This window comes from Neofelis nebulosa, chromosome 12, assembly GCF_028018385.1.
Source record: "Neofelis nebulosa isolate mNeoNeb1 chromosome 12, mNeoNeb1.pri, whole genome shotgun sequence".
Classification (NCBI taxonomy): Eukaryota; Metazoa; Chordata; class Mammalia; order Carnivora; family Felidae; genus Neofelis; species Neofelis nebulosa.
Window position 1 is genome coordinate 1,068,261 of NC_080793.1, and position 24,074 is coordinate 1,092,334.

General features: G+C 62.2%; 1 protein-coding gene across 2 annotated transcripts; it reads left to right on the plus strand.

Moving 5' to 3' along the window:
* The first annotated feature begins 270 nt into the window (after positions 1 to 270).
* LCN10 (lipocalin 10) lies at positions 271 to 4,989 on the plus strand. 2 transcript variants are annotated; one of them, XM_058693274.1, is made up of 6 exons: positions 271 to 619; positions 1,277 to 1,416; positions 1,732 to 1,802; positions 2,055 to 2,162; positions 3,144 to 3,242; positions 3,616 to 4,989. In XM_058693274.1, the coding sequence occupies exons 1-6, from the start codon at positions 509 to 511 to the stop codon at positions 3,642 to 3,644; spliced, it is 558 nt and encodes a 185-aa protein (XP_058549257.1). In that variant the 5' UTR covers positions 271 to 508; the 3' UTR covers positions 3,645 to 4,989. The 2 variants fall into 2 exon arrangements, with proteins under 2 accessions (XP_058549257.1, XP_058549256.1); XM_058693273.1 differs by having other exon boundaries at positions 3,144 to 4,989.
* The last annotated feature ends 19,085 nt before the right edge of the window (positions 4,990 to 24,074 follow it).

Consider the following 24,074-nt stretch of genomic DNA (forward strand, 5'->3'; position numbering starts at 1 on the left):
TCAGGGCAGACCCCCCGTCAGCACCCGCTCAGGGCAGACCCCCCATCAGCACCCGCTCAGGGCAGACCCCCCGTCAGCACCCGCTCAGGGCGACCCTGCGGTCAGGTCCTCCTTCTCACACGCAGATAACCTTATGAAGTGACTCATAGTGACACCAGCTGGCTGTTGTCTCTCTTCCAGGGGTGGGGAGCTAGTGTGAGAGGCCCAGGGCTCCCACTGTGAGGAGGGATGGCTCCAGGGGACATGTGGTGACCTGAGGTCTGGGGGGAGTGACCTCGGGAACGCGATGGCTTTGTCTGACGCCTCCCAGGCAGGCGGCACCGACCAGGCTGAGCACCTGGGCCGGCCCTCTGTGCCCAGGGCAGGAGAGGGCCCGCAGCCCCCCGGCCTCCCCATCGGCCCACCCCAGGCCGGCTCAAGGCTCCGGGTTGGTTGGACGGCCACAGCAGGGTCCATGGGTGGGGAGATTTAAACTCAGTGCCCTGGTGGCCGAAGAAGGAGGCTGAAGATGGGACCGGGGAGGCTGGTGCCCATGCTGGTCCTGGCGCTTGTGCTGGCCATGGGGTCCCAGCCACAGGAACAGCTGCCCAGGGAGGCCCACAGCCTCAACTGGAAGAAGGTAAAGCCGTAGGCCTGCTGTCCCCCGAGCCAGGCACCCAGGCCGTGGGGGCCAGGGGTCGTCCGAGTGTGGGTAGCTGGAAGATCGCTCCCTAAAAATCTTCCAAGGGCCTTCCCGGGGCCCTGGGCAGTGCCCCGAGGCTGGCAGGAGTCTCCAGCACAAGCCCCTGCCAGCCCAGTGGGACTGCCCCCTGGCGTCTCCCAGAGCAGCTGCCGGCCATGGGGGGTGGGTAGGGCGCAGGGCCCCAGCCAGGTGCACCCAGAGATGCTAGGTGGGCAGAGGTGGAATCAGCAGGACGTGTTCTGGAACGAGGAGATCGCTGGCAGGTGGAACCCTCCAGCGGGGGTGGCTGTGGGCACAGGCTGAGCGGGCTGTGGCGGTGTCTGGGACGGTGGGCTCGTGGCAGGAAATCAGAGGGATGGGTTCCCCCCGGAGGCCCCGCACGGAAAGAAAGTTACAGCACACGGTTCCCACTGCCCAGCCCCCACACCCCCGGACAGTCTGGAGTCTGCCCACCAGGGCTCCTAACCAGGGGCCGTGCAGGTCTGTGGGTGTTGGATGTGGGCTGGGTGTCTGGGAGGCATCCCTTGTCCGGTGGGTTCCGGGAGCCTGGCTGGGAGCCTGGGAAGGAGTGCCTTCCTCAGCACCTCTGCACAGTTTTCAGGGTTCTGGTACATTCTGGCTGTTGCCTCCGATGGCCAGGGGTTCTTGCCTGGCAGACACAGGAGGAAGCTGGGGGCATCCACGGTGAAGGTTCACAAAGTGGGCCAGCTGAAGGTGGTCCTGGCCTTTAGCCGGTGAGTGGAGCAGGGCGGGGGGCCCAGCACAGCGTCCCCAGAGCCCTGGCCACGGCAGCCTGGGGCATCATCCTGTCTGGGTGGGGGTGCCAGAGCCGGATCACCGGGAAAGCCTAGAGTGACGGTCCCCACATCCCTGAAACCCATCACTTCCTGCCCCTAAAATTCAAAAGCCTGATTTTGGGAGAAGCCCCCACGCTACACGGGGTCACTCAGCAGGCACTGGGTGTTGGAAGTGTTTCCCTTAAGCTGTGGGACCGGTCCCGGTCCAAATTGGAAAATTCCAGAAATGGGCGTCCCGCCTTGTCCCCCTAGGTCACAAGGGTGCCAGGCATACACGTTAATTCTTCGGAAAGATGGGAAGAAGGCGGTGTTCAGGAACACACGTGCGTATGATAGCCCGGGGCCAGGAGAGGGAGGCCTGGGGTGGCAGTGCCCCTCGGCTTCGTCACCCAGACGCGGGACAGGGTGCCTCTGCCGGCGCCGTCCCCGGCCGCCCCTCCGTCCTGGGGAACGTGGAGGGGGGGGGCGGGATGGGCGCCAGGCACACGGGGCGGTCAGGCGGGCCGTGGCCCCGGGGGGAGCAGGGGGCTCTCGACCCCTCCCGCACGCCCCTGCCTTGCTTCTCTCCCGCCCAGTGAAGGGGGTGGAGGGTTTCCACGTGCTGTCCACGGACTACAGCTTCGGCGTGGTCTACCTGCACCTGGGCCGCGCCGGCCGGACCGCCAAGATGCTACTGTTCTTAAGTGAGTGACATCTGGGGGAGGGGGTGTGCGGGGGCAGGTAAGGGGGGCGCGCAGGGGCACAGGCTCAGAGGGAGGCCTCTGCCGCAGCTCGGGCTCTGCGACAGGGCGCCCGCGACCGACACCGATCCTCACGGCTCAGGGCGCGGACCCGATGGAGGGCCGGGGTCCGCAGGCGGCCGCCGTCTCGCCGCGTCAGGTGTTGGGGAGGGGGCTCCGGTCCCTTCCTCTTCTTACCAGGGCACTGATCCTGTCGCGAGGACCCCAGCTAACCCTGCGCACCACCGGAGGCCCCGACCCCTCGCACCGTCACACTGGGGCTTTGGTGTATGAATCTGGGAGGACACGGGCAGTCCATACTTTGGGTCGCAGCCCTTGCAGGGCAGGCTGGTGGCAGGTGGCAGGGCGGAGCCGGGAGACCACGTGGGCAGGTCTCTGAGGTGGCTGCTGCAGGGGTGAGTGGGGGAGTCCAGTGCGGGGGCGGGGAGCCCGGAGGAGGAGAGGCCAGGCGTCGGGCTGGCCATCCACGGGAGGCTTAGGCCCTGGCGCTGAGGGCAGGATGGGGGGAGTTGGGGGCAGGGCAGGTGGAGGTGGTGAAGGGAAGGCAGATGGGGAGAGGTTCTGTGCTGGGCGGGGGCGGTACGGAAGGGAGTGGGGTCGGGAAAGGGCCCCTCCAGGCACGGGGCACGCGGGGCACGCAGGGCACGCACGGGGGGGAGGCGGGGGGGGGGGAAGGGCTGCAGCCAGAGGGGTTGGGTGAGCAGACGGGGCTGCCCGAGCCGGTCTCCAGGGCCTCGCTGGGGACACCCGCCCGCCTCGGGGCACAGAGGGGACAGAAGGACATTTCCCCATCACCTGTCTGCCGCTGCCTCCCGTGGCAGCGCCCTCGCGTCTCTGTCCTGCCAGGGCCTGGCGGTGTCCGTGGGGGTCGGGGTGCAGGCGGCCAGAACTAGTAACTGACGTGACTGTGCTTCCTGACCGCAGGCAGACGGAACACGTCCAGCTTCCCGAGCATGAAAAGATTCGTAGACATATGTGAGACTTTGGAGCTCGCCGATGGTGTGACCGTTCTTCCGAAAGACGGTAACACGTGGTCGAGAGCCCTCCCCCCACCCCCACCACTGTCCAGGTCCGCGCCATGCCTGGCCCCGTCCGCCTGTTAGGGTCGGCTCGCCGGGGGCAGAGAGAGGAGGGGTGACAGCGGTCTCTTCCAAGCCCCGTGGGAGGTGCTCCCCTTCCACGGCCCTGTCCTGCATCAGCACCAGGCTTGTCCTGCCGACGGGCGTGGGTGGGTGGCACCGGGCAGCCCGTCTGGTCTGGGCTCTGTGGCCGTGGCTGGAGGACCCGGGCAGTGTCCCACACCAGCACACGAGAAACCGGGGAGAGAAAGGGAACGCTCGTGGGCAGACCGGCCCCCACCGGGCAGTGCCCCCTCAGTGCCCCTCTGCCTCCACAGCCTCCTGTGCGCACACCATCCTGCCCTGAGGGCCACCACCTTTACTTTGGGGCTCTGCTCGTGGCCCTCCGAGACCCCAGGAGCGTTCTTCGCGGTTCCGGGAGTTCGCACGCTGAGAGGTGTTTGGTGACCCCGGGCCGCTGATGGGGTGAAGTCCAAGGGCCGTGGCTCTAGCCCAAGAGGGATCCTTGATGATCCTCAGGAGCTGGGGATAGGAGGGCACGTGCTGGCCGGCAGGGAGAGTCCAGTCCTGGCCCGTCAGCTCGTGCCCTCCAGGTTCCACGGCCGAGAGGGGCTGTCACCTCCTGTCTGCTGGGAAATAGACCTCGGACCGGTCCAGTGTAATCCTTGCCGCGTGTCTTCTCTGCAGTGAGTCTGCGCACCGCTCCCCGGGCTCCCCGACACCCCACACTTCCCCAGGAAGCCGCTCACTCCTTCGGGAAACACATATAAGCACCCGTGACACGCCAGGCACGTGCTTGCTGCTGGCGAGAGGGCAGTGAGCAAAACAGGCAATAGCTTATTAGAATTTGGGGACTATCCGCCTCTGAGGGAGAGGGCCTCGAGAGTCCTAGATGCCTTCTGTACAGCTGCACAAGGACTACGCACACCATAATTCTTCCAGAGTCTTCACAAAGACGTTACCCTAATGAGGTGCCTGCAGGAAGAGGCTTTGACCACCTCACACTTTCTGTGCCAGTCTCCTGGCTCGGCTCGGCTGGGAGCCTCAGCCCCACGGTCACCCAGGAAGCCAGGGCTGCAGCCTCAGCGGAGGCTCGACTGGGGCAGGGTCCGCCTCCAAGACCGCGACCGGGCACGTGCTCTTGGCAGGATTCAGCCGGGACTGGGGGGTCTCAGGACTTCTGTGTCTCAGCCCGGAGCCTCTGCAGGTTCTTGGCACTGGGCCTCCTGGGGCAGCTCATATTGTCTGCTCTTGCTTCGTCAGAGAGAGACACACACACAGACACACAGACTGACACAGAGACAGAGAACGGACCCGGGAGAAAAGGAACCCGGAGAAACCACAGGCTTTCATGAACCACCTTGTAAGCGACACCCATCGTTATATTCTCTCCCTCAGAACCGATCACACGGGCCTTCCACCGGCGAGGGGAGGGGATGTCACGAGGATACAAGAGGCTGTGTTAGCAAAAGTGGGCACATGTCGGAGACAGAGACCCTTGTTTGTGCTGTGACACCACAGCCTGACGCCAGCAGGGACACAGCCGGTCCTCCCGTGGCCCAAACAGAAACCGGGAGATGCAGAAGGCCAGACGGTCACACCACAGAGGGGAGAGCATCCCTCACGACCCAGGGCCAGAAGGTTCACAGGCCTCTGGGCCAAATAATGCGCCAAAGCCAGTGCTTTCCCCGGGATGGAAGCCAGACCCGTCCAGTCCAAGGGAGGTGACCCCCATGAGAGCAGGCGTCAGAGATGCAGGGTGTCCTGGGGTGGGACTCGGGCAAGTGAGACCCGAGGGAGGCAGTGGCGGTCACCTTCAGACGGGCAGGTTTCTGGTCTGGGGACCGGCAGCCCGGGTGACAACGTGAGGAAGCAGAGGCCCCAGCTGATCCCCAGTGAGAATTCCTCCTCCTGCAGGGGACCAGCCGGCCCAGTACTGGGAGAGCCCACTGAAGCCTGGTCGGCCCTTCCCCAGCCCCATGTGGGGCCCCAGGCAGGTTGGTCAGCTCTGCTCCCCTGAGATCAGTGTGGGGGGGCCTTCGGCGGGTGGTGAGGTCCCCCAGGAGGAGGGACCCCGAGCCCCAGGACGCCAAGATGCACGCCTGCGGGTAGGACAATCCAAAGTCAAGGAGATGGGCTTCCTGACCAGCTCGTCTTACTAGTGACCCAGGCTGTGCTATTAGCCTCGGTGTCCCCATCTGTGACATGGGGACGTAACGGGCCTTCTAGATGGGTTGGCGCATTCCCTGAGACATCAGGTGGAATCGTGGCCTGGTGCCTGGAGGACATAAAGGGCCACCTGGAAGGCTGTCCCAGAGTCCCTCAGGGCACAGGATTCCGGAAGCCCCTCCTTGGCCCCTGCCCGCTGTCCCCCTTCTGGGAACACTCAGCGTTGTTTGCGGAGGAGGTGGAGACGATCCAGGTTGTCAACAGGTCCCACGTGGAGGAAGGTCAGCGCTGGAGGGACAGAAGGACGTGTCCCGTGCCCCCTTCCAGGGCCCGAGCTGTGACGCCCTCTGACCGGACCTCTGACCTGACCTGGTGTGGACCCCGCTTCTGTGGTTTCACTCCCTCCCTCCTTCCCTCCCTCCGTGCCTAAATCAGCCAGCGATCTCAGGTCCCTGCCGTGTGCCGAGCACCGTGACCTCTTCAGTGAGCACGACCCGATAGGTCCCCCACGTGGCATCTTCCTTTCCAGGGTCTGAATGTTCCTGGCCGTGTCCCTTCTGGCGAGTCTGGGAGGGAGGCCTCTGCTCACGTTCCCGACAAGGAAGCACGAGTCCAGAAGGTCCAGACGACCTGCCCCAAGTGCCAGCGTGTGGAGCCTGGACAGAGGGTGGTCCCTGAGCAGAGGAGGACCTGGGCCCACGCAGCCCGGAGGAGGAGGGGGAGCACCGTGGCGGCCTGGCGCTCAAGTCCGCTGGGAGACGGTATCCTACCCGGACCGGCCCTGTCCCCAGGGCATTCGGGGTACCTGCGCTCCCAGGTGGCAGGCTGGCCCCGGCTGGCAGGAGAGGAGGCGCCCCTGGGGCAGGGCAGAGCCCTCAGGCAGAGCGGAGGGTCGCAGGTGCTCCCCCAGGGGCAGGTGGACTCGGGCGCCCTGAGGGGGCGTCACCGGGACAGCTGTGCCTTGCCAGCCCCAGTTCCCCAAATCCAAGCACAAGACCCTAACAGCCTCTGCCCCACCCCCCAGACAGAAACCACTTCTGTCCTTGTTCCTTTGTGGATGCGTCCATGCCTGCCCTCAGCACCCTGTCTGCTCCCCGCTGTGTGCACGCACATGGATCCCAAAAGCGAGCCCCGGACCCCACCCAGGAGGTGGTACGGCCTCTCACCCGTCAACCAGCAAGGGGAGCGCCGTCCCCATGGCCCTCCTCACCCTAAGAAGACACGTAAGCCATATTCACCAAGGTTTTTAACCATCGTACACACACACACACACACACACACACACACACACATGCACACATACACACACATAGAGCTAATGGTGGGGGCCCTGGAGGACCCGCACACGTATGTCTCCGGCACCTCCCGCCGCCCCTGTGCTTTTGTGGGTTTGCTCTGGTTCTCTCGGATCCTCCTCCCGGCTCCCTTGAAGGCGTCAGGTCTCCGCCCGAGTCCCTGGGTCACCCACCCACCTCTACTCTTAGGAAGACGTGCAAATGCACACCCTGAATTTCCTCCCATCTTCCTCTCGCCTCCCAGACTTGGGTCGTTAGATTTGGGAGTCGAGAACACCCCTTGTGTCTTCCCTCACCTGTCCTTCCACCCAGCTCTTCCCAGGCCGACCCCGAGGCGGTCCTCGGGCTGGATTCGTCTCCTGAGAGGTGGGGGTCAGCGGACAGAGGGTAGACGGTGCCGGTGGGGGCAGGAGAGGGCCGTGGCCCACAGGCCCAGTGCCGGCTTGTCTGCCAGGGCCCCCGCGCTGGGTGAGCCCCACCGGCTCTCCTCTTTCTTGCCGGGAGGCATCCTTGTCCTGAACGGGCACCAGGGAACCTGAGTGAAGAGACCATTTTGCTTTGAGACGAGGGGCGGAGTGGCAAGGGCTGCAGAGGACGTTGGCCTTGGATGGGGAAAGCGAGGCCGGCCACGCACTGCTGTCCCGTTCAGGTCCCTCTGCCACCTGAGTGCACCTGCAGCCAAAGGGGCTGGTTCCCGGCAGGCTGGCCGCGTCCCCCTGGAGCCCCCGGTCCCTCCTCTCTGCCTGAGGACTCTCTCCCGGAGATGGGATTCCGTCACACTTGTCTCTGGGGACCTGTGCTTCCTCACCTTGTCACCTGGGCGGCCGGTCCCCAGACCAGAAACCTGCCCGTCTGAAGAGACCACCAATGCCTCCCTCGGGTCTCACTTGCCCGAGTCCCTCCCCGGGACGCCCCGCATCTCTGACGCCTGCTCCCATGGGGGTCGCCTCCCCTTGGACTGGGACGGGTCTGGCCTCCATCCCGGGGAACGCACTGGCTTTGGCGCATTTGGCCCAGAGGCCTGTGAACCTTCTGGCCCTGGGTCGTGAGGGATGCTCTCCCCTCTGTGGTGTGACCGTCCAGCCTTCTGCATCTCCCAGTTTCTGTTTGGGCCACCAGAGGACCAGCCGTGTCCTCTCTCGTGTCAGGCTGTGGTGTCACGGCACAAACAGGGGTCTCCACCTCGAGACTGTGCCCGTTGTCACCAAAGGGGCCTCTTTTTTCCCACCTAATCTTTAATCCATTGTGATTTCAATATCAAACGAGAAAAAGTCTATTTCAAACGACCACAAAGTACAAAAATGAATCTGTCTCGTCTGAAAAGTCGGTGCAGACCCAAAGGTATCTCTGGCGAGATTCCACTTGAAGGAAACCTCCAGAGTAGGTAACGGAACACGGAGAGAAAGCAGACTGGGGGTTCCCAGGGGCTGGTGGGGGACGAATCGGGAGTGAGGGCTCGGGGTACACGGTGACCCTTGGGGACCGAGATTTTCTACAACAATATTCTGTGGCGTGGTTCACAGTGTCGTGAGCGTGCCCAGTGCTCAGGAATTGCACAACGTAAAATAAATAAATTTTTATTGAAGATTAATGTGGATTTTAAGCAAACCATGAGCAAATAAAGTAACAGCTACAAAGTAGAGGAGAGAGAGGATAAGGGAGAAGAGGAAGACTCATTCTGGTGGGGGGGCGGAGACTGGGACTGGAGCAAGAATTAGAAATACAATAAACACCCCTCGAAGGCCTTCGGGCCCTTGATTTGTGGCCGGCATCCCTGCGGGAGCAAGGGCGGTGGCAGGAACGGTGTCGGGAGCAGAAGCAGGACCCAGCTGACTCTGCTCAGGTGCCCGCTGTCCCAGCACAGGTCCCAGGTCACCTGCTGGCTCTCCGGCCCCAGCAGGAGTCGCCCCAGACTCCACCCCTGCCTGCGGAGACGCCGAGGACCCCGATGCTGTTGGGCCGGGCTCTGGAGCCGCACCGGCTTCTGCTCCAGCCCCGGACTCTTGAGAAGGAAACAGAGTGACGGTTGCAGCGGCTCCAAGGCCTCAGGGTGAGAGGAGGGATGGTCCCCCCCCCACCCAGCGCGGGCCTCTCCAGGGGCCTTTGCAGAGACACAACTCACCCCAGAGCCTCCCCGAGAAGCTGCGGCCAGGAACCCACACCAAGACCTCTGCCCCCTGCAGGCCGCAGCCCTGGGCTCTCAGTCTCTGCTCCCGGCCCCACACCAGCCCCTGGGGGCTTCTCCCTGGGAGGCCCAGCACCGCCCTGGTCCCATAAACACACATCTGCCACCCCAGCCTTCTCACCCTCGGGCTCTGGCTCCGGGGGCCCCGGGTCCTGATCCCAGGACCGGTGAACCAGGACCCTGTGGAGGGGCCACGGCGGTGAAGGAGGCCTTCCCAGGCCAACTCCAGGCCCTGCCTCCCGAGACCTCCGTGCGGCCACTCTCTCCCTGGGTCCAGGGTGGCCCTCCTGGGCGACGGGGCACACGCACAACTCTGTAGGGCAGGTGAATCGGGATTCGGCCAGACGTTTCCCGATTTCATCGGTTGATTTCTGTAAAGACAGTGACCCGCGGCCGTCCCGGAGACATCACAGCCCCGCCCAGTCATCCTCAGATGAGTCCTTCCGCCCTCTCCCCCTTCGGCTCCCAGATCGGACACAGACCTGAATGTGCACAGACCTGCCCCTGGGACACAGTGACATCCACCAGCAGGGCTCGGGATGAACCTCGAGGACAAGAGGGCCACCCCAGCACACCCTGTCCCTGCCTTCCAGCCTTGACCGGGTGTGAGCCTGACCCGCCCACCAGGCATCTGACCCCTTCATCAGCCTGCACCTGCTCAGGTGGGCCCTCCACACACGACCCCTCCTTCCACGCACACACACACACACACACACACACACACGGGAGGGGACGTGGGGCCACACAGGTCAGATCAGAGCGGTGTCAGGCTGCACTGGCTGTCTCTGGGTCTCCCTGTGTTACCTTTGGGTCCCCGCGAGCTAGAGACCTGAGGCGTCCTGTGCACGACCCGACCCACTGTCTCCAGGGTCGGGAAGGGTCGCGGCCGCGGGCTCCCCTGAGCCGGCAGCCGCGGGACACGGGCACACAACAGGACAACATGTTCGTCAGGCAAAGGTGTCCCAACGAATGAGCCCAGTCGGACGCTGTCTCCAGAACGTGGGTGCCTGGTGACCCGGGTTCCGAGTTCTGTTGGGCTCTGTTACCAGGGAGGTGAGGTCACTTCCTGGGGTCCCCTTACCCGGCTTCCTGCTCCTACAAGAGCCCCTCCCAGGCTGCAAAGGGCTCCCCTCCACCCCATGCCCTGTCCCTACAGTGACACCAACACAGCCCAGACACGTCCCCGCGAGGCCTGGTGCGGCCGGGGCCGCGGCTTTGGGGCCACAGAGCTGGGTTCAGACCTGGGTTTTCCTCCTGACCAGTGCTGGGACCCCGCACACACCCTGTGCCTCCTGGGTCCCCTTGGTCTCCCCGTCTGCACAGTGGGGTCCTTCTGGCATCTACTTGTAGGGGCGCCATCAGGGAGCCACCTGTAGACACGTCCCGTGCCTGCTATCCCATGAGGCTCGTGGGCACACGTGGCCGTGGAAGGATGAGGAAGGGGTGGGCCTGGCACGGAACACACTCACGTGGGCCTGGGTCCTCTCCGGGTCCAGGCACAGCCACCCCTCCTGCCTGGGTCCCAGGCCCGGGGAAAGGTGGAGGTGAACTCGTTCAGACCCTGGGCCCACCGGACACGCACGCCAGGGGCCCCGTTGCATTTGGGCTCGGGCCCCACTGCCTCCAGCTTTTCTCTTCTTTCCCCCGTATTACCCACCCCCTCCCAGTGTGGACTCCTCTCTGATCCCCAGTTGGACAGTCAGAGTGTGTGTGTGCGCACATGCGCCTTTCTGGAGATGCCCAGAGGTCACAGCTTCACACGGATGGGGTGGATAGGGAAGCCTGAGCATCTCAGGGGCTCTCATTCCCAGGGAGAACCCCATGGGAGGGTAGAGGCTGGCCTAGGACTGGAGATCAGCCCTGTTCCCTGGACTCTGCACACCTCATTTGTCCTGGGCCAGTCCTTGCCTTTCCTAACCTCAGGATCCCCACTGTCCCTGAGGGTCAGACGGGGAAGTGCATCAGTGTGGCCAAGGCCCAGGCTCACCCCAGGGGTAAGTGGAGGGGAGGTGCCCTGGGTACACAGGCCTCCCTCCCCAGGGCCGTCTGGGTCGTGGGGTGGTCACGTGTGCCCAGGGACCTGCACCCAGCACCTGTGGATGATCCAGAGGTGACGCTGACGTGCATGAATCCAATCGCTCCCCGCCTGGCTGGTCCCCCATGTTCCCACCTCCGCCAACTGCTCTGGGAACCGAACCTCTCCTCAGCTCCAAAAGCATGCCCGCCCCATCCAGGCAGGCCTCAGGGTGCGAGGCAAGGTGGGTTGGACATCTGGGGACACGATGGCCAGTGACTACACCCATCCCACCCAGCTGGCCTGGACCGCAGACTCCACCCCAGGGTCCAGGTGCATGGACCCTGGGACATGGCTGGGCCAGGGCTCCTGGAGGCAGCAGTGGAGGCCGACTCAGGGCAGGGAGAAGTCGGTCTGCCCCTTGCCCTTCTCCTTTCCTCCTTCCGCCTTGTCTTCCTGGCAGGACCTTGGACAGAGGTCCAGCCTGTGCCTGGCGGCAGCCCCGTGAGCAGTCAGAGGGTGGCAAGCTGCCCGGGGAGGCCGGGGGCCACCTCCAGGATGACCAAGTGTCAGGGGGCTACTGTAACTGGCCATCTCCCGGGCACTCGGTGATGTCAGCCCTTTGTATACATGAGCCGTGACCCCGGGACCGAGTCCCGGCCCCTTCTTCATCCCACGAGGCCCGCATCCTCCCCAGCCGAGGCCCCGTCGGTGGCCGGCTCTCCCTCCAGCCCCACGAACTCCGCGGCTCCAGAGGCTCTACATCTTTCGCGGCTGGAGCCCGAGCAGCCATCAGGGGCCTGGATCCGGGCCCTGGAGCCCCTCAGGAGGACAGGGGAGACCGGGCAGGAGCCAGGAGAGGGCCGAGTGGAGTCTCCTTGAGGTCATGGCCTCCTGCTCAGCCCAGACCCAGGTGTGTGCTGACCCCTAGGGCACCTGGACCCCGGCTGCCGGGCAGGCTCGGGGACAGAGACCACAATGTGGCTCCTGGTAGCTCACAGGTGTCCCTGTGCCCTGCAGCTACACCTGTCCTACCAGCTGGACTCCCTCCTGCTCGGCCAGCAATGTCTGTGGCCAAAAGGAACAGGCCACCGTCGAGGTCTGGGAAGAATGCGTGGCCAGGCAGAAGGGGAAGGCTCGCCCTCGGCTCGGGGGGTCCCTGCCGGGCTGGCGGGGGCTCTGGAGGTGGTATTCCAGCGCTCTGCTGACCAGCCCTGTGCCCAGAAACACCTGCCTCCCTTCTCTGGGCCTCACTCTCCTGCTCTGTGAAATGGGTGATGCAGAGCGATCACTCCCATGGCAGGAACAAGGCAGGTACCGGTGACGGATGGAGCACCCGTACAGGGCCCGGATCGCAGACCGCAGTGGGGAAGGGGAGAGGGGACGCCAGTGAGGCCCCGCCCCCAAAGCCATCCAGCCTTTCCATGCAGCCACCAGGGCCTGGCATGGCCCCAGGAGCGGTGGCCGACCAGACTCCGGACACAGGTCACTGTGGCCTCTTTCTCAGCAGTGGGGACCCGGGGGCGGGGACACCCAGGGTGCAGGGGTGCTCGGGGCAGCTCCTCCCTCGGAGGGAAAGAGAACAATGGAGACGTTCTCTGGGGTCCCCCCAGGCCAGGAGAAATGGGAGGAGCGCTCCCCCAGCCCAGAGAGCTCTTCCCCGTGACTATTTCCCTGGCGGGGGTTGGGGGCCAGCGGGTGTAGACTGGCTGTAAACAGTGAGTCTACACTTGATTGTTAGGTTGAAATTCTGCTTCTGCTGGAACCTGAGCTTTGTGGCTTGGATCTTCCACTTGCCAGGCTGAGGGGACACACGTGCTCTCAAGGACTCCTCGAACAGAGAGCTCTCGCAGGGTCCTGAGCCTACTGGACGTGGGGAGGGGGTGGGGCCAGTCCCCTCCCTGGTCCTGATGGAGACCTGTCCTCCCAAAGACAGGGTCATTCCCGGGGCGGGATCCTGGGCCAGGGCTGGAGACAGCCCCTCACTCCCAGGGGGCTCTGGGGGCTGAGGGGTTTTCAGCCCTGGAGACAGGGCAGCGCCCACCGAACACGGGGGTTTCGAAAGAACACACGCCCGGGCCAGGTCCTGCCGCGGGACGGTGTCTGCCTTGGACAGCTTGGGGGAGAAGGTGACTCCCACCCTTCTCCCGGACAGCCCCTCCCGGTGCCGTGTTCTCCAGCCCACACCCACGAGGGCGCCGGGGCCCAGGAGCTGGAGCCCAGCCTGCAGTGACCTGCAGGGTCCGGTCCTCTGCCGGACGCGCCCACCCCACCGCGCCAAGCGCCCACCTCTGTCCCCGGTGGTTTCTGCACCGTCAGCCTCAAGCAGCCCCTCGTCTTCAGCTGCCACCAAGGCCCTGCCTGCCACACGCACCCGCAAACGCTCTGTCTCGGGGGTCTGCAGCCACAGGTCCGGAGACAACAAGGGGTCACCTGCGTCACCCTGGATGTGGACAACGGCCACCTGCACGAGAGCAGCCTGGGGCGCCCCCGGGCGGCGAGGCCTCTCGGTGCCCTCCTCCCTCCGTACGGTCCTCTTTTGTAAGGGCTCCTCGTGACCGAGCCCAGTCGGTTCTTCCTGGCAGCATGCCCGTCCCCGGGAGGAGGGACGCCTTAGCCCCACCCCGGACACAGCAGGAAACTGAGGCAGGACTGCCCTAGAGCCAGAACCAGCTCCGCAACGACTCCTCAGAGCCAGGCTCAGAGGACGGGCCGGCCACAGCACGGGCTCCAGCAGGAGCTCCAACATCGCCACCTGGGCCGGCACCAGTCCCGGGCCCGACGTCCGAGGACGGGGGTCTCCGGTGCCAGCTCCAGAGCGAGACGAAGTTCCCGCGTCAGCTCTGACGCCAAAGCTGGAGGCAGAAGGCACCAGCATCAGTTCGAGCGCCAATGCCAGAAATAGAGGCAGGTGTATGGCCAGGCCCCGGGAGTGCTCCAGCCGCTCTGGAGTCTCCGGGCATGGTGGCTCCAGATCTGGAGCCAGGGCCGGGTCCGGAACCAGCTCGGGCCCAGTTCCAAGCTGGAGCCCGGCCAGTTCCAGGGCCAACACCAGCCCCCAGAGAAGCTCTAGGTCCAACACAGAAGCTCCCAGAAGCCCGAGCGCCACCATGCCTGGAGACTCCAGAGACAGAGACGCTCTGTCACCCGCCCCGGTGTCAGCTGGGCTCCCAGCTCCAGGGCCGTGACCCGCTCTGACACGTTCGCGGAGACAGAGCCGGCGAAAGGCCCAGACTAGAGCCGGCCCCGCATTCGCTCTGGCATCCCCTCCTGACGCGGAGCCGGTGCCCTCGACACGGCGAGACCCCCGCCAGCACCAGCTCCAGAGCCAGACCCGGCTCCCGCCTGCCTCGGCACCGCTTACGAGACACGGCCAGTGCCAGCTCCAGACCGGAGTCTTCCCGTCCTCATCCGGGAAGGCATTCTTTCTCTTTTCTTGGTTTGTTGCTTTTCATGAGTACGTGTATTGATGTCTTAAATGTAATATAAAATCGACTTTCTCGCTTTAACTTTTTGAATGTCTATTTTTGAGACAGAGAGAGACACAGAGTGTGAGCGGGGGAGGGGCAGAGAGGGAGGGAGACACAGAATCTGAAACAGGCTCCAGGCTCCGAGCTGTCAGCACAGAGCCCGACGCGGGGCTCGAACTCACGAACCGTGAGATCATGATCTGAGCCGAGGTCGGACGTTTCACTGACTGAGCCCCCCAGGTGCCCCTCGACTTTCTCCTTTTAAACATTTAACATGGTACAAGTCCCTGACCTTAACTAGGCTTCCTCTGCCGGGCGCCATCACCGCTATCTAGTTCCAAACATCCCCATCACCCCAGGCAGAAAACCAGTCCCCGCCGAGGGTCAGGTGCTTGCTCTTGCCGACCCCCCGTGCTCCCCGGCAACCAGCGACGTGGCTCCCGTCACTATTTCTTTACTTCTCATTATGAGTTTTTCACACGGGTGGGATCCTACAGCGTGTGGTATTTTGTGTCTGGTTTCTGCCACTTAGTATAACGTTTTCTAGTTCGCCTACGTCGGGGGCGCCTGGGAGGCTCAGTTGCTTACACATCAGACTCTTGACTGCAGCGCAGGTCATGATCTCAGGGTCACGAGGTGGAACCCAGAGACGGGCTCTGTGCTGGGTGTGGACCCAGCTTCAGATTCTCTCTCCCTCTCCCTCTGCCCCTCACACTCTGTGTACGTTCTCTCTCTCTGAAGAAACAAACACCGAGTTCATCACACTGTAGCCCGTATCCACACTTCAGTCCTTTGTGCCCGAACGAATAAAGGGCTATTGTGAATGGTGCTGCTATGAGTATTTACGTACAGGCTTTCGTTAGAGCACCCGAACTCGATTCTTCTGGTTATACGATAGACAACTTGGGTGAAATGATACGCATACGCCCGACTCTTCGAGAACGTGCCAAACGTTCTGCTACAGAGGCTCCACCATTTTACGTCTCCCTCGGCTACGTAAGCAGGTTCCGAGTTCTCGAAATCCTCCCCAACAGGTGTGATGTCGGTGTATTCAGTAGAGCCCCTCCTTGTGGGTGTGGGAAGGCGGGTTACTGTGGTGGTGCCGTGTCGGGTTGCATTTCCCTTTTTTTGTATATTCCAGATGCAATACCCTTATCAGAATTACGGTGCGCCAACATTTCCTACCATTCTTTGGGTTTTCTTTACATTCGTTTGAGATTGTCAGGCATTCACAAAACGTTTTGGCAATGATGAAGTCCCGTGTGTCTCTTTTCTCCTTGGTTGCCTTGCCTCCGGTGCTACATTAGAGACACGACTGCCAAACCCAAGGGAATGAAGATTACCCTCTAAGTGCTCTTTATTGATTTCTGGGGCGTTAAGATTTTTGCCCTTGAGAAAATGTTTTCCTTATATTTGAGAGGGAGAGCATGAGTGGGCAAGCGGCGGTGGGGGGGAGGACAGAGGATCCGAAGCGGGGTCCATGATGACGGCAACGAGCCAGCTACAAGGCTCAAACTCCTGAACTGGGAGGTATGACGTGGGCTGACGTTGGATGACCCACTCACTGCCTGAACCACCCAGGTGCCCCTGGAGATCATTGTTTTCCGTGGTGTCAGGTAATGTTCTGAGTTCACGCTTTTCTGTGTGGAATCTGGTTTCCCAACACCGTTTGCGAATACTCCGTTTTTACCGCACGGAACGGTCTTGGCACCCATGTTCATAAACAAGTGACCATACCCGTACGGATTTATTCATTGATTCCCAGTTGGATTCCATTGATCCCTATGTGTTGGACTTCTCTGCCCATAGCTTGGTGAAAGTATTATAATCTCACACAGAATGTTTTTATTCCATGATATTTTGCCCGTAAGGTCATGGAATATATACATGTATTTTCCTTCTTCTTGTCCATTCGAGAATTTTTAAATTATCCATCTTGTGTAGTAGCTGTGACCAAACTTCCATTACGCTGTTGAAATGAGGTGTTGGAAGAGGGCATCCTTCCCTTATTCACCATCATAAGGGGAGAACGGTCAGTGTTTAACCACTGAGAATGACACACATGTGAGTTTTTTCCTAAATACCCTTTGTCATAATGCAATCTCCTATTTCTATTTCATTGGCAGCACTTGTCATGAAAGGTTGTAGATTTTGTCAAAGCTCATCCTGCAACGATGGATCCTTCTTGAACCGTGTGGACCAAAGCACCAGTGAGAGCGTCAGGCTCTGGGGTTGGCTTTGTTGGAAAGCTCTTGGTACCGCTTCAGTCTCTGCACGTATTCTAGGTCTGCTCGCGGTTTCCGTTTCTTCTGGAGTCAGTTCTGGTAGTTTGTGTGTGTCTCAGAATTGATGCGTTTCGTCTCAGCCAATTTCCTGGTACGAAATTGTTCAGTTTTTGTCTATTCTGTCAATTTTGTAAATCTCTAGAAGAAAGAATGTTGTTTTCACCGATTTTCTCGAGGGCTCCTCTGTTTCCTCTATCGTTATAATTTCTTTCGATCTAAGATATTTAGGTTGCCATTGATCTCTTTTCTAGTTACCCAGAGGAACCTTCTACCTGTTGTGGACACCAGCCATCCACAGGGCCACTGTCCAGGTCTGGGTTGTTGGGTAGATAAGCAACTACAGACAGGAGTGGATGAGGCTTCCAGGCAATTTCTACCTCAGCTGGCATCCCAGGCCACCCCTACACTGCAGCTGTGTCCAGGACCCCTCCTTTGCCTGGCCGGACGGCCAACATCACGCTGACTTGGCTTCCCTGGACCACTCACAGCCTTAGGTCCCTTCTGCGCTCAGGGAACAAGAAGAGCCATGAAGTGAGGCAGTGGTAGCAGGGGGCTCTGAGGGGCCAGGGATGGTGGGCTCCCTGGGGGAGGAAAACACTAGGGAGGGGGGAGGGGAACACACTGGGGGGGCATCTGGACCAGTTCTCAGGGGGCTCCGGATGTCAGGTAAGGAGTCGGGGTCATCGCAGCTTGCCAGGTGCAGGTGCATGTTGATGCACTTCCCCATCTGATCCTCAGGGACAGTGGGGACACTGAGGTTAGGAGAGGCAAGGACTGGCCCAGGACATGCGAGGTGTGCATGGTCCAAGGAGCAGGGCTGGTCTCCAGTCCTAGGCCAGCCTCTACCCCCACATGGCATTCCCCCTGGGAATGAGAGCCCCTGAGAGGCTGGGGCTTCCCTATCCACCCCGTCCTTGTGAGGCTGTGACCTCTGGGCATCTCCAGAAAGGCTCACACGCACAGAAACACACGCACACGCTGACACTGACTGCCCAGCTGGGGATCAGAGGGGAGTCCACACTGGGAGGGGGTGGGTAATACAGGGGAAAGAAGAGAAAGGCTGGAGGCAGTGGGGCCATGGGGCAGGGACATCAGGATTCTTGGCAATAGCCCGGGACCCACAGCATGGGGAGGAGGACATGCCGGCTGAGGGTCAGGAGGTCCCCAAGGTGTCCGGGGGGATTGCCAGGAACTAGAGGAGGATGTGGTCTGGGGTCCTGTGTCCAACACCTTGGGCCCCTGGAGCTAGGAAGTGCGGATGGGGCTACAGCACAGAAGGACTCAGCTTCCTCCTCCTAAACTGGGCTGCATAGACAGTGTCTCAAGTGTCCCACAGGCTCATAGACGACTCTGTGTCCTGGGATCTTCATCCCTGGCCCTCTGTTCTCCCCTCCTGGGAAAACACTTCCTACTCCCTCAGGGTCCTTCTGAGTGGAGGGCAGCCTTGCGGGCTTGGAGGACCGAGGACCAGGGTTTGCAGCACGTGGCCGAGCATGGACCCTGGTGTGGGGACCGAGGTCAAGACCCTCCTTGTTGGAGCCTCGGGTCCTCATTAGGAAGTGGTTCCCCAGGCAGTGCCCTGGCTGGGGCGAGGAGGCCTCGTGAGGGAGCTGAGCACCGGGCCTGGGGAGGGACACGGGCCACAAGGGAGGCTTCTGAGGGTTGTCACTTGGACCCTGGAGCCCAAAGGCCCTGCTCCTGCGAGACACACAGAGAGAGACAGAGTCCGAGGCAGAGACAGAGAATGGACCCAGGAGAGAGGAAACCAGAAATTCCATGAATCGGCCCGGAAATGACACCCAGTCATTATATACTAGCCCTTAAACCCGGTCACATGGGCCGCCCACCCGGGACGGGAGGGGTGACAGAGGGACGTGGGACCAGGATTCGGGAAGGCTGGGAGCCACAGTGGGGACCGCCCAGCACGTAGGCCCAGACCAGGCACTGGGACCCGAGCCCAAATGTAATGGAGCCCCTGGCGTGCGTGTCCGGTGGGTCCAGGGTCTGAACGAGTTCACCTCCACCTTCCCCCGGGCCTGGGACCCAGGCAGGAGGGGTGGCTGTGCCTGGACCCGGAGCAGACCCAGGCCCGCGTGAGTGTGTTCCGGGCCAGGCCCACCCCTTCCTCATCCTTCCACGGCCACGTGTGCCCACGAGCCTCATGGGATAGCAGGCACGGGACGTGTCTACAGGTGGCTCCCTGATGGCGCCCCTACAAGTAGATGCCACTAGGACCCCACTGTGCAGACGGGGAGACCGGGGGGCCCCGGGAGGCCCAGGGTCTGTGCGGGGTCCCAGCACTGGTCAGGAGGAAAACCCAGGTCTGAACCCAGCTCTGTGGCCCCAGAGCCGCGGCCCCGGCTGCACCAGGCCTCTCGGGGACGTGTCTGGGCTGTCTTGGTGTCACTGTAGGGACAGGGCATGGGGTGGAGGGGAGCCCTTTGCAGCCTGGGAGGGCCTTTTGTGGGAGGAGGAAGCCGGGTAAGGGAACCCCAGGAAGTGACCAAACCTCTCTGGTCACAGAGCCCAATTGAACTCAGAGCCCGGGTCACCAGGCACCCACGTTCTGGAGACAGCACCCGACTGGGCTCATTCGTTGGGACACCTTCGCCTGACGAACATGTTCTCCTGTTGTGTGCCCGTGTCCCGCGGCTGCCGGCTCAGGGGAGTCCGAGGCCACGATGCTTCCCGATCCTGGAGACAGTGGATCAGGTCGTGCACAGGACGCCTCAGGTCTCTAGCTCGCAGGGACCCAAAGGTAACGCAGGAGACCCAGAGACAGCTGGTCCAGCCCGACACCGCTCTGATCTGACCTGTGCGGCCCCATGTCCCCCCCCCCCCGTGTGTTTGTGTGTGTCTGTGTGTCGGTGTGTAAGGATGGGTCGTGTGTGCAAGGCCCACCTGAGCAGGTGCAGGCTGATGAAGGGGTCAGATGCCTGGTGGGCGGGTCATACTCACACCGGGTCAAGGCTGGAAGGCAGGGACAGGGTGTGCTGGGGTGGGCCTCTTGTCCCCAAGGTTCATCCAGAGCCCTGCTGGTGGATGTCACTGTGTCCCAGGAGCAGGGCTGTGCACATTCAGGTGTGTGTCCGATCTGGGAGCCACAGGTGGAGAGGGCGGAAGGACACTGAAGATGGCCGTGTGGGCTGTAGATGTCTCCGGGCCACCTGCGGGTCACTGTCTTTACAGAAATCAACCGATGAAATTGGGCGGCGACTGTCCGAATCCCGATTCACCTGTCCTACAGAGTTGTGTGTGTGCCCCATCGCCCAGGAAGGCCACCCTGGACCCGGGGAGAGAGTGGCCGCACGGAGGTCTCGGGAAGCAGGGCCTGGAGTTGGCCTGGGAAGACCTCTTTCACCGCCCTGGCCCCTCCACAGGGTCCTGGTTCACCGGTCCTGGGACGAGGACCCGGAGTCCCCGGAGCCAGAGACCGAGGGTGAGAAGGCTGGGGTGGCAGATGTGTGTTCACGGGGCCCGGGCGGTGCCGTGCCACCCTGGGAGGAGCTCCCAGGGGCTGGTGTGGGGCCAGGAGCAGAGACTGAGAGCCCCGGGCTGCAGCCTGCAGGGGGGCAGAGGTCCTGGTGTGGGTTCCTGGCCGCGGCTTCTCGGGGAGGCTCTGGGGTGAGTTGTGTCTCTGCAAAGGCCCCTGGAGAGGCCGGCGCTGGGTTGGGGGGGAGCAGGATGGAGGGACCCCGGGATGGAGGCCAGACCCGTCCCAGTCCAAGGGAGGCGGCCCCCATGGGAGCAGGCCTCAGAGATGCGGGGTGTCCCGGGGAGGGACTCGGGCAAGTGAGACCCGAGAGAGGCAGCGGTGGTCGCCTTCAGAGGGGCAGGTTTCTGGTCTGGGGACGGGCCGCCCAGGTGACAACATGAGGAAGCCGAGGCCCCAGCCGATCCCCAGGGAGAACCTTCCCTCCTCTCACCCTGATGCCTTGGAGCCGCTGCAACCGTCACTCTGTTTCCTTCTCAAGAGTCCGGGGCAGGAGCAGAAGCCGGTGCGGCTCCAGAGCCCGGCCCAACAGTATCGGGGGCCTCGGGGGCTCCGCAGGCAGGGGTGGTGTCTGGAGCGACTCCTGCAGGGGCCGGAGAGCCAGCAGGTGACCTGGGACCTGTGCGGGGACAGCGGGCACCTGAACAGAGTCAGCTGGGTCCTGCTTCTGCTCCTGCTTCTCCTGGTTCCACTGTTCCTGCTTCTGCTCCCAACACCGTTCCTGCCACTGCCCTTGCTCCCGCATGGATGCCGGCCACGAATGAAAGGCCTGAAGGCCTACACGGGGTTTTTCTTTTATTTCTATTTGTTGTTCCAATCCCCAACCCCAACCCCCCACCAGAATGTCTCTTCCTCTTCTCCTTTATCGTTTTTTTCTTCTACTTTTTAGCTGTTACTTTATTTGTTCATTGTTCATTGAAAATCCACATTACTCTTCAATAAAAATTTTATTTTACGTTGTGCAATTCCTGAGCACTGGGTACGCTCACAACGCTGTGAACCATGCCTCAGAATTTTGTTGCAGAATATCTCGGTCCCCAAGGGTCACCGTGTACCCGGAGCCCTCACTCCCCATTCGTGCCCCCGCCAGCCCCTGGGAACCCCCAGTCTGCTTTCTCTCCGTGTTCCGTTACCTACTCTGGAGGTTTCCTTCAAGTGGAATCTCGCCAGAGATACTTTGGGTCCGCATCGACCTTTCATATGGGACAGATTTATTTTCATACTTTGTGGTCGTTTGAAATAGACTTTTTCTCCTTTGACCTTGAAATCACAATGGATTCAAGATTAGGTGGGTTAAAAGAGGCCCTTTGATCCCGTCAAGGCTGGAATGGAGGAACAGGGTGTGCTGGGGTGGCCCTCTTGTCCCCAAGGTTCATCCCGAGCCCTGCTGGTGGATGTCACTGTGTCCCAGGGGCAGGTCTGTGCACACTCAGGTCTGTGTCCAATCTGGGAGCCGCAGGGGGAGAGGGTGGAAGGACACTGAGGATGGCCGGGCGGGCTGTGATGTCTCCGGGCCGTCCGCGGGTCACTGTCTTTACAGAAATCAACCGATGAAATCGGGAAACGTCTGACCGAATCCCGATACACCTGCCCTACAGAGTTGTGCGTGTGCCCCGTCGCCCAGAAGGGCCACCCTGGACCCGGGGAGAGAGTGGCCGCACGGAGGTCTTGGGAAGCAGGGCCTGGAGATCGCCTGGGAAGGCCTCCTTCAGCGCCCCGGCTCCGCCGTAAGGTCCTTGTTCACCGGTCCTGGGACCAGTACTTGGAGTCCCCGGAGCCAGATCCCGAGGGTGAGAAGGCAGGGGGTGGGCGATGGGGGTGCACGGGGCCCAGGCGGTGCTGGGCCACCCTGGGAGGAGCGCCCGGGGGCTGGTGTGGGGCCAGGAGCAGAGACTGAGAGCCCTGGACTGCGGCCTGCAGGGGGCAGAGGTTCTGGTGTGGGTTCCTGGCCACGGCTTCTCGGGGAGGCTCTGGGGTGAGTTGTGTCTCTGCAAAGGCCCCTGGAGAGGCCGGCGCTGGGTGGAGGGGGGGACCTTCCCTCCTCTCACCCTGAGGCCTCAGAGCTGCTGCAACCATCACTGTTTCCTTCTCAAGAGTCCGGGGCAGGAGCAGAAGCCGGTGTGGCTCCAGAGCCCGACCCAAGGGCATCGGGGTCCTCGGTGTGTCTGCAGGGAGGGGTGGACTCTAGGGCGACTCCTGCAGGGGCCCAGGAGCCAGCAGGTGACCCGGGACCTGTGCGGGGACAGCGGGCATGTTTATTTATTTTTGAGACAGAGAGAGACAGAGCATGAACGGGGGAGGGGCAGAGAGAGAGGGAGACACAGAATCTGAAACAGGCTCCAGGCTCTGAGATGTCGGCACAGAGCCTGACGCGGAGCTCGAACTCACGGACCGTGAGATCATGACCTGAGCCGAAGTCGGATGCTTAACTGACCGAGCCACCCAGGTGCCCCTCACCAAGGTTTTTAACCATCGTACACACTCACACACACACACACACACACACACACACACACACAGAGCGAAGGGTGGGGGCCCTGGAGGACCCGCACACGTAGGTCTCCGGCACCTCCCGCCGCCCCTGTGCTTTTGTGGGTTTGCTCTGGTTCTCTCGGATCCTCCTCCCGGCTCCCTTGAAGGCGTCAGGTCTCTGCCCGAGTCCCTGGGTCACCCACCCACCTCTACTCTTAGGAAGACGTGCAAATGCACACCCTGCATTTCCTCCCATCTTCCTCTCGCCTCCCAGACTTGGGTCGTCAGATTTGGGAGTCGAGAACACCCCTTGTGTCTTTCCTCACCTGTCCTAACACCCAGCGCTTCCCAGGCCGTCCCCGAGGCGGTCCTCGGGCTGGATTCGTCTCCTGAGGGGTGGGGGTCAGCGGACAGAGGGCAGACGGTGCCGGTGGGGGCAGGAGAGGGCCGTGGTCCACAGGCCCAGTGCCGGCTTGTCTGCCAGGGCCCCCGGGCTGGGTGAACCCCGCCGGCTCTCCTCTTTCTTACCGGCAGGCATCCTTGTCCTGAACGGGCACCAGGGAACCTCAGTGAAGAGACCACTTTGCTTTGAGACGAGGGGCGGAGTGGCAACGGCTGCAGAGGACGTTGGTCTTGGATGGGGAAAGCGAGGCCGGCCACGCACTGCTGTCCCGTTCAGGTCCCTTTGCCACCCGAGTGCACCCTCAGCCGGAGGGGCTGGTTCCGGCAGGCTGGTCGCGTCCCCCTGGAGCCCCCGGTCCCTCCTCTCTGCCTGAGGACTCTCTCGCGGAGACGGGAGCCCGTCCCACCTGTCTCTGGGGACCTCTGCTTCCTCACGTGTCACCTGGGCTGCCGGTCCCCAGACCAGAAAACTGCCCGTCTGAATGGACCACCACTGCCTCCCTCGGGTCTCACTTGCCCGAGTCCCTCCCCGGGACACCCCGCATCTCTGACGCCTGCTCCCATCGGGGCTGCTTCCCCTTGGACTGGGACGGGTCTGGCTTCCATCCCGGGGAAAGCACTGGCTTTGGCGCATTATTTGGCCCAGAGGCCTGTGAACCGTTCTGGCCCTGGGTCGTGAGGGATGCTCTCCCCTCTGTGGTGTGACCGTCCAGCCTTCCGCATCTCCCGGTTTCTGTTTGGGCCACGGGAGGACCAGCCGTGTCCTCTCTCGTGTCAGGCTGTGGTGTCACGGCATAAACAGGGGTCTCCACCCTGAGACCGTGCCCATTGTCACCGAAGGGGCCTCTTTTAACCCACCTAATCTTTTAAATTTTTTTTTTAACGTTTTATTTATTTTTGAGACAGAGAGAGACAGAGCATGAACGGGGGAGGGGCAGAGAGAGAGGGAGACACAGAATCAGAAGCAGGCTCCAGGCTCCGAGCCATCGGC